The sequence below is a fragment of the Oryzias latipes genome, chromosome 5 (genome assembly GCF_053564925.1).
Source record: "Oryzias latipes strain Hd-rR chromosome 5, Olatipes_Hd-rR_3.1".
NCBI classification, from domain to species: domain Eukaryota; kingdom Metazoa; phylum Chordata; class Actinopteri; order Beloniformes; family Adrianichthyidae; genus Oryzias; species Oryzias latipes.
In genome coordinates, this window is record NC_136241.1 from 28,925,701 (window position 1) to 28,935,031 (window position 9,331).

General features: G+C 42.0%; 2 protein-coding genes across 8 annotated transcripts in view; both read left to right on the forward strand.

Annotated features, from left to right (window-relative positions):
• ndrg3a (ndrg family member 3a) overlaps positions 1–4,367 on the forward strand; it is a 31,729-nt gene extending 27,362 nt beyond the window's left edge. For 3 of the 7 annotated variants that reach the window (XM_011475392.4, XM_078947576.1, XM_011475396.4), the window contains 9 exons: positions 562–618; positions 979–1,082; positions 1,223–1,288; positions 1,364–1,415; positions 1,493–1,540; positions 1,634–1,669; positions 1,754–1,805; positions 2,909–2,947; positions 3,445–4,367. In XM_011475392.4, the coding sequence (XP_011473694.1) occupies positions 562–618; positions 979–1,082; positions 1,223–1,288; positions 1,364–1,415; positions 1,493–1,540; positions 1,634–1,669; positions 1,754–1,805; positions 2,909–2,947; positions 3,445–3,617 (627 nt within the window). In that variant the 3' untranslated portion in view covers positions 3,618–4,367. Of the gene's footprint in view, positions 1–561; positions 619–978; positions 1,083–1,222; positions 1,289–1,363; positions 1,416–1,492; positions 1,541–1,633; positions 1,670–1,753; positions 1,806–2,126; positions 2,153–2,908; positions 2,948–3,444 lie in introns of all 7 variants that reach the window. The other 4 variants (XM_011475395.4, XM_078947577.1, XM_078947578.1 and 1 more) reach the window with 2 other exon arrangements.
• A 1,556-nt stretch (positions 4,368–5,923) lies between these two features.
• sla2a (Src like adaptor 2a) lies at positions 5,924–9,297 on the forward strand. The gene is made up of 8 exons (XM_004069085.5): positions 5,924–6,087; positions 6,444–6,546; positions 6,636–6,735; positions 6,826–6,912; positions 7,148–7,251; positions 7,776–7,928; positions 8,016–8,136; positions 8,702–9,297. Exons 2-8 carry the CDS (start codon positions 6,474–6,476, stop codon positions 8,823–8,825), a joined length of 762 nt encoding a protein of 253 aa, XP_004069133.1. The 5' UTR covers positions 5,924–6,087; positions 6,444–6,473; the 3' UTR covers positions 8,826–9,297.
• Positions 9,298–9,331: the final 34 nt, after the last annotated feature.

The following is a 9,331-nucleotide window of genomic DNA, read 5'->3' on the forward strand; positions in this document are numbered from 1 at the left end:
TGAGAGACGAGCTGTTCTGACCGCAGAAACTCAGAAAATGTAACAGCCAGTTGTTTTCCAGCTGCTACATTTGAATACAAAACACGTAAAAACAGGGATTTGGAACCAAAAGGTTAAAATTTTCTTCAGGGAAGAAGTAGGTAGGAGGCGAGTTTAAATCGGTTTAAACTTTTAGTGCTGGCTAAAAAGATTACAAAAGTAAATAATATTAATATTTGTGGGTTTTTGTATGCTTCAATGGGAATTGTGCTATATTAAAAAAGTCGAGCCACTCATGATCACTGGATAATAACAAAATGATTAAAGTTTTTTTTTTTTATTTAGTTTCAGCTCAGTAGCAGGTCTGCTAATCTAATGCGTCAGCTAATTTAATTTTCCCTTCTTGTTCTAGAGTGAGTTAGTCAGATTGAGCTGCACCGCCTCATCGGTCTTTGTTTGGGTCGTTTTTAAAGAGTTTCTTACAGTTGTTGTCTTTGTAGTCTGTGTATTAATGTCTGTCAACTAAGTGAACCCCATATAGCCCACAAACGAATATGATGACCATAACTTTGCTTTCTGCAGTTGTCTGGATGGACCAGTAACCTGGTGGATATCGTCATGGCTCACCACTTCAGCACTGTGAGTCCTCATCCAGCAGAATAGAGCAGGCTGTCATCAGACAGAAATTGGAGCTTTGAGAGCTCTTCTTAATTTCCCTTGACACTTTGTCCTCATTTTAATTTCGTTACAGACATTCTCTAATTATTTCTTGATTGTTTTTTTTAGACAGACTGGTGGGTTTATAACATTTTGACACAGATTTTGTGGATAGGACTAGAACCATTCAAACTTTAACAGATCATTAAAACATTAGATCAAAACTGAAAAAGTAACTTCACTTCCATATTTTAGAAAAAGTGCCATCTGTATACTTTAACTTTTGGGACATGAAATTTGAACATTTATTTCGGATCAACTGAAGTCCTCCGTTTTCTCCAGGATGAGCTGACGGAGAACCAGGAACTGATTCAGACCTATCGCCTTCACATCGCCCAAGACATCAACCAGGACAACCTGGCTCTCTTCTGTGGCTCCTACCAATAGTAAGATGCATTTTATTGACACCACCCAAACAGTTTAGGGACTTGCTGTAAACAGAACCCAAAGTTCACAAACAGTTGAGTTTTTTTTTTAATGATACTTTAACTCACCTTCTGTCCCTAACATCCTAAACTGTCACCAGCCGCCAAGATCTGGGCATTGAGAGACCCGTCGTCGGTTTGAATGAGGACACAGTCAACACATTAACGTAGGTGTTAAAGGGGAAACCTGCTCCTGCATGTGGAGGTCTGTGTGGAAATTAAAATGTCCTCATTTGCTCCAGGTGCCCTGCCCTGCTGGTTGTAGGTGACACATCACCTGCTGTGGAGGCTGTGGTGAGTTAGTGGATTATTACTTTTTTATTGCCGCCCACTTCTATATTTTAAATTTCCCTCCTTTTTTAATTTATTAGGTGGAGTGCAATTCCAGGTTGAATCCCACCAAGACTACACTGCTGAAGGCGAGGTTTTTTTTTGTGGTTTAAAACAAAAAAAAAATCTTACTTTGACTATTGAAAATCCTGTTTTTATTGATTCTTATAATATTCCCTCAGATGGCTGATTGTGGAGGCCTGCCTCAAGTTGTGCAGGTTTGTATTTAAATTTTTACAAACATCAAGACTCTTTTTTTGGTCCAAAATTTATTTTAACGGTAATGTTTTATCTGTTTGCAGCCTGGGAAGCTTGCTGAGGCATTCAAATACTTTGTTCAGGGCATGGGCTACAGTAAGTAAACAACTCACCCTTTTGGTCTTTGAGGCTAAACCTGAAACCGGTTCATACTAGTAAACGGCAGCCAGTATCAGTGTGTTTTTCTCTTGGAGGTGACGTTTTTGTGGTCCAGGACTGAATTTCCTGTTGACGTGAGTGCAATGAGAAAAGGCTCTTGAACGAGGACGGCTTTGGCTGCTGGACACCCCTCCGCCGAGGGTCTGGCCTGTGGCCAGCGACGCGTGAAATCAGGCGTTTTCTGTTTTGTGTCAGCCTGGTGGCAGAGAGGCAGTCTGTGAGACGCAAACAACGCTAACACCGTTCCTCTCTTTGCAGTGTGCGGTACTCGCAACCCTCAGTAGGTGAGGTGTAAGTGCCTGTAGCATGAGAAAAAAATGGATTTGATGTGCTGAAGAGCGTTCTGCTTCCTGTTCAGTTTTGAGTGGGCGTCAAAAATTACCCTCTTTTGTGTCCATGGTGTGCGTTCTCTTTTCTGCACAGAACTGTTTAATGACGCAACGTCGTTCTGCAAAGATCCAACGGTGCCCAGTTAAACAGGCCTCCAGCTTTTACAGTCAGCTTGAGAAAAACAAGCACATTCCAGCTCCTCTGACTATGATCCATGGAGGAACGTGGATTTGCTTGCCTGAGTCACACAGCTGACATCTGCTGTTGTTGGATTTCGTTTCTCTTTTATTCTTTGTTGTTCCCAAAGCCCACACTGAGGGAAGGACCCTCGGGTGGAGCAAAGTGTTGCTTTAAAGGCCAGTCTGGCCCCCGTCGAGCAAATGCCACTGCAGGATTAGAGCAGATTAAAAGAGAGTGCTTTCATGCAGAGGAAGTGTGGAAATAAAAACTTAACACCTCAGCATGTTTCTTAAAGCTGATTTCCATTAGCACCTTATTGCAGAGTGAAATCCAGTGGCTGATCGCCATGATAGTTTTACACATATGCTGTGATATTTTCTAACTTCTTTTATTGGCGGGGAGCGTGTTTGTCCTCAGCTTCACAACCAAGCTTTGCCAAAACCTCCCTTCTATATGTGTGGTAAAGCAACACACCTTTTTCAACCTATCTGCCTTTCTCCTGTCTTTCCATCTTGAATCAATGCCTGCAGTCCCGTACGTTCATCTCAGTCACCTGAGCAACGAATCAGGTACCAGATTTTGAAGCGGCCGCCAAACCTGGGAGGCTTTGAGCTTAAAAGACAAAAAAACAACTTTGTGATGCTCCACAGTGGATGAATGTCGATGCATGCAGAATTCTCTAGAAAGCGCTGTTCCCAACAGCAGCTGGTGGTGGAGGGTGCAGTAAGTGTGGAGCACTCTGAGAGCCCTTTTGCATACATTCATCTCTCTGTAGGAGGTTAGTCTCCCTTTTAGCATGCTGCTTATGTCAGTGTCCTATTTTGCTGCATGACCTGCTGCTGTTGCAAATGTTGTGTTCCTCAGTTGGATCCTTGTATTTATATTTATTTCTGGAGGAGGCACACATTTCTCAAACTTTTATTGAGAAGTGTTTGCATGGTAAGCACTTGTTTTTTTGTTTTGTTTTGTTTGTGGATTTAGTTTTTGTCTGTATTTCCCACGCTGAGTCTGAGCCCCGTGTGAGTGGAATAGTAATGCTAGCTTTTGTTGTTGTTGTTTTCCTCAGTGCCGTCAGCAGGAATGACCCGCCTGGCTCGCTCGCGCACAACCTCCTCTTCCAGCATCACCTCCATGGACACCAGCCGCAGTCGTAACAACCTCAACAGCTTGCTGGAGAGCAACTCCGCCGGGGCCCTGGACCGCCAGTCTGGGACTCAGACCATGGAGGTCTCGTGTTAAACCCCCCACCCCGCCCCTGCACTCCCTCATAGTAACATATATGCCCCCTCTTCTCTCTAATCTTGTTCCGATGCAACTTAACGCCAGGGCATCTATGTGACAGAAGGATCTAATATATTAACAGATGCATATAATATTAAATGTACTGTCAGACATAACTATATTCTAATGTGTTGTGTATTCAAATGGGAAACACCATTTAACTGAGACATCTAACCTCTTATTTATTTATTTTTTCCACTTTTGTCTTTGTCGTAGCCCTCCTAACACCGTTGAAATGATGTGTTTTAAGAACTTTTTTTACTCTTGACATGTGTGTTTCACTGACCGCCATTCATCCCATCATTTTATGTTAAAACCCCAGTCTTTTTCTGGTAGTCCTGGTGTGCAAAGAGGGATCTTTGACCCTACTGTGGCTTCAGGAGTGGACCTGCAGCACCTCTGCACTGCCTTGGTTCTAACGAAACAAGACATTTCACAAAGTAGCACTGCAAACTGTAGCACTGATCCTGTCTGACCACGTCGAAAACTTTTGTAGAGCTACTTTTAAACATTCATTTTTTTGGTCTTCTTTTACAATTTGGTTTTAAAATCTTTCTCGTTGTCCTTCTGCACCGCGCTGATGTTTGTGTTTGGCTGAAACTGTACGTGAGAAGAAGAAAAGCCCCCTTCAAGTGGTGCTTCTCACTGTGCTGATTCCGTGTATTTATATTCTGAATAAAGCTGCAAATAAAGTACGCGCCTGCTTCATGTGTCAGTACTTTTTCTAGAGGTTTCCAGAGCTGAGTATGTGTAAACATCTTTGTGGTGTTTCTATAAATAAAACTAAGAGAGAACGCACACCGTAGATCTGTTAAGGCTGCCGCTGCTGCTTCTAGTTGGTGGAAAAGTGAGGAGACTGTGGTTGAAGTTGTTTCCAACCACACTTGCTCTTATTTCCGAAGCTGAGTGATAACTGCTGTTGTCGCAGATGAGCTGGCTATATTTAGCCCTCCATCAAAAGACAAAGATCAGCTGTATTGTAACTAAAAAAGGAAACTTGAAAAGGAACGAACTGGAACAAGAATAAAGTGCTTATACGAAAACTAGGTACCTTCAAAGAGGTGCAGCACAGACTTCTGGGATGTCTGGTACCTCAGCCTGTCTTCTGCATGTGAGGAGGTTCTGTGCAACATAATCCAACCACATGAAACTTCTCAGATCACCACTTTTAGTCCAGTTTATATCAATGAGTGCTAATGAAGCCATTGAATTGTTTTAAATAAGCGACTCGTCGCATTTCGGGCAGACACTCGGCAGAATTGCAGGTTACTCCCCTAGGGCGGGTCTGTTAATTAACCCACCTGCTTAGCGTCCTATTTAAGTCAGGTGTACAATTGTTCATTCTCTCTTACCTTCAGCGCTCATTCTTTGCCCCTCCCTCCTCCCCGGCTTCCACCTGTGGGCTCCGTTACGGGGGTTGTTACCCGAAAGTGTATGGAAAAATAATTGTCTCAAGGAATTGAACGGAGCCTTATGCCAAAACGAAGTTGTGAATCAAATTGTGAATGTCATCCTAAAGATGTTGTGAAAACCTAAAGATGTCGTGAAATAAATGTTCTTCTGCAAGAGTTGTCTGACTGAAATGCACAAAACGTATCTTGGGAGCTGCATGACACGTGAAACAATCTGATGTGATTGACTTGGCAGCTCAAACAAATTCTTGATAGCAAACTTTCCATCTGCTTATTCAGCACTGATTTGATCTTCTCTCGTTTCCACGCCGCTCTTTCTCACAAACATCACGCTTCATCTTTTTCTGACATTTCAAATTGTGCAGCCTAAGTTAGGTTTTCATACGTTAGATGCTTCATGCTTAAAAAAACACAGTTTAATCAGTGAACCTCTGAATGAGGCAAGGGGAGCATCACGATTCTGCAAAAGTTTGACTTCTAGTTTCCCTATAGCTAATGAGAGCATCAGAGTGGAAAGGAAGATGTGCATATTTGATATCTAGGTGTGATGTTCAAATGCAGATTTTCACCTTTGACCTTCTATGACATCCACCCCACAGTGGTGCAACAGGATCATTCTGAATGGCAAGAACATTAAGGGTGCTTACGTACGCTGACACTTCATTCTGTAAACAATTGATATAGTATCAGCTGAACTGTCTGCAGATCAGTCCAGGATGTTGAAACTGTTTCGCGTCACAGGAAGCTGCGGCTTCGCGACATGCATTTATGTGAGGCGAGAAACCTCTGCTCTTCAGTCAGCCTTCATTGCCGCCAGCAGCAAAAACACAGCAGTCTTCATGTGAAGTGAGCAGAGAGGGGAGCAATCTGTTCAGCAGGCCTGAGTTCCGACATGCAGGACACGTTTGCATCTTTATGGTGACTACAGACACGGATTTATGAACAAGAAGACCTGGAATTTGTTTGTGGCTCTGCATTTCTGAGGACTATTACTTCTCCAAGCAGAACTTCAAAAGGTGAGCGACCTTTTTGTTTATTTTGCTCGCCATTTGACTCAACTTCTGCCTCCAAGATTTTAGTTATATGTCCTTTAACTTGTATAAATATGCTGCACAGATTGAACTTTGCAAAAAAAAAAAAAACGATTGCATGAACAGAATAAAATCTCCCCTTTTGAGATGTGGACCTTATTCCTGCCATGCTCTGCATGGAACTTGAACGCAGGATATCAGCACCTTTTGTTGTGGTTTGACACCTTGAGTATTTTGCTTTTGGTTGCCTTGTTATGACGCATGTACATCCCCTGTGTGTGACAAAGTTAGCAGGCAACAACCAGTTAGTTTATTTTAATGTTGGTTTTTTTTCTCTTTAGGTCTTGGCAGACGTCTCAGATTGCTGAAAAATGGGCTCCTGCTTAACCAGATGTTGCTCAAATTTAGAGGTTTTAGAAAATGCACCTGAATCAGACTCACCAGGTAGATTCAGCTCAGAACACAGACATGCAAACTTAAATATACAGATTCCCCAGATCAAATGTTCACCGCTTCTCTTTGTGGCTCTGTAGTCCTCCAGGAAAATGTGATTGTATCGCTCCACGACTACCCAACGTTCGAAGACACCGAACCCACCATGTTTGCTGGTGAGAGACTCCTCATCGTATCAGAGTAAGTGGAACAGCTTGTAAGGTTTCAGTTTTGCCACAGTTAAAAAAAGAACCCTACGTTAAATTTGTTTCTCTTTTGGAACAAAAACAGAGATGGAGATTTCATGACGGTGAGATCCTCAACCACTGGCCGTGATAGCTACATCCCCACCAACTATACAGCCAAAGTGATGCACAGGTGAGGAGCTGTATGCTGTTGTTGTGAGCACAAAAAAATAAATGAGGCATACTGTCCGTGTAGGTGAACTGTTCCTCAGTGGAGACAAATGCTTGTTCTCCAGTGACACATTCAGCCTCTGCCTCCTCCACCTCAGTCCTACTCAACAAGCTCAGATCTTCTTCTAATGGGTTTTTCCAGACGTCAGGACAGAATTTGGTGTCCCAGTCTGAAGGTGTGATGTCCTTTGTTGCAGGTGGCTGTTCACAGGCATCAGCAGGTACAAGGCAGAGGAGCTGCTGCAGAAACCCAATAACCAGAACGGATCCTTTTTGATTCGAGAATCGGAAACAAACAGAGGTAAGAGCTTTGTTGTAACCTTTTGTGTAAAGGAACTGTTTTTTAGTGAAAGTTTTAATTTATTTTAATTGTAAGGGGGCAGAATGCTGAGCCTGTCTGTGCTTTCATACCATTTTAGGTTTGCTCAGGTTAATTTTTGTTCTGCTTTTATAAACCAGAAGCAAATTTATCCTCAAGAAATCATTCCTGTTGGAAAAAAATAGTCTGATTATTACTGATTTGTTCTGATCATTGTTTGTTCATTGTTAGAAGTGAAGATTATAGAATAAGGAAGCACACAAGACATTTGTGATTTCTAAATTCTATTTCTCCTCCAGGCTACTTTTTAAACCATAAACTTTCTGGAAACATTGATTAAATATGTGGAGAAACAAAAATGTGTCCTACAAAAAGTTTTTATTGAAAAACAGGATAACTAGTTGTAGAAATTGATGACATTTGGTTCATGTGAGACACCAAAAGATCAGCCAAGTCAAAACAAAAATATCTTAACCGCTGCATCTGTGGGATATTTCTGTCTTCAGACAGCCACTCACTATCCATCTTGATGAGAACCAACTCCTCACGATTGAATCCTGTGAAGCACTACCGCATCTACCGCCTCCAAAACAACTGGTACTATATTTCTCCAGGACTCACCTTCCCCTCCCTACACTGCCTCGTGGAACACTATTCAGGTCAGAACTGAAGCGGGGACTCTCTTCTGGGTGCCTTAAGACAACAAAACGTATAAAACTGACTGAAAACTGGGGCTCCTCTTGCAGAGTCTGCAAACGGCCTGTGCTGCCAGCTGACAGCGCCTTGCTTCATCCAGGGGTTAGACACTCCCAGGCCTGTTCCCAACATTATCAGAAGGCCTACTATTAACTGGAAGGACATAAGCAGGTGAGAAATGGTTGCTTTGGATTTGAATCTAATGATTGTAGTGCAAAGAGAGACACTCAATCCTGTCACTGGTTTTTAAAGTTTTGTTCTCTAAGCATTAGGAAGCAATCTGCAGGTTTAAGTGATTCAATGAGTTAACTGGTGAGAGGAGTGCAAGAACAAAATTGCCAGCAGATTAAACCTTGTGCTAGCCTAGGCACTTTAACATTGGGAATTGGGTCATCTAGACCCACTAGACAGTGCACTGAACCTTTTTTCTTCAATGATTTGTGAACCTCACTGGTGTCCATGGATTACATGAAATCTTTCCACCTTTATCCACCTTTGTCATGGTAGGGAGAACATGTCAATGTAAGGGTGGGGTCATCTAAGATAGCACAAGGGTTACATGATAGTTTCACTGGGCGAGAGGAAGCAGGAGAATGCTCAGACTGGTTGTACTATGCAACCACTTTTGCAAAAACCTAAAATCCAAAGATATTTGTTGTTTTTTTGTGTGTTAAAATGTCATTTTGTTTTTTGTACTCACTCTTATTGCACATCCCTTTTTTGTTGATCTCTTCAGGTCAGTGATTCTCAGAAGGAAGAGAACCGACTCGGGCCATTCTCTGGTGAGTGAAGGACTGAGGGAGGCCATCACCTCTTACCTGCAAATGACAGAGGGCGATGAACATAGCTGGGACACTTGAGGAAAGGCCTTTGGTCTCCCTGAGTTAACAACATCAAACATACAGCATGAAGTACTGTGCTGTGTCTGCCACAGTAGCACAAGCAAGCCAGAGGAAGAGGTCCTGTGCATGGCCACGTGGCTTTGGAGGACTGTTTGGAAGCAGCAAGGGGAACTGAGACACTACACAGCTCTGAGATCTGAAAACTGCTGACAGTTTTTCTGAACATGCAAGGAGATTTGAGCTGATGATGGAAAATATATATATATTTTTTTTTCAGTTTTGATTGTTTCTTTTAACTTATAAATTATTGTGGAAACAATGTTACAAATATTTTAAGTCATCAATATATCTGTGATATGACTTTTACTGTAGTTATGTTGTTGGAATCCAATAAAAAGTGCCAGGTAAAGGAAATAATGCCACCATGTCAGAAACTAATAAATCAGAAACTGTAATATGTTTTCTTTTAATAAAATATTTATTCGATTCATATTTGTATGGGGGAAAATGACCAAAATATCATT

Bases quoted from the DNA above. Each gene is read 5' to 3' on its own strand.
- sla2a (XM_004069085.5), top strand. From the start codon at position 6,474: ATGGGCTCCTGCTTAACCAGATGTTGCTCAAATTTAGAGGTTTTAGAA. The intron at 7,929-8,015 runs GTCAGAACTGAA...CTCCTCTTGCAG, and splicing joins CCTCGTGGAACACTATTCAG to AGTCTGCAAACGGCCTGTGC. The intron at 8,137-8,701 runs GTGAGAAATGGT...TGATCTCTTCAG, and splicing joins AACTGGAAGGACATAAGCAG to GTCAGTGATTCTCAGAAGGA.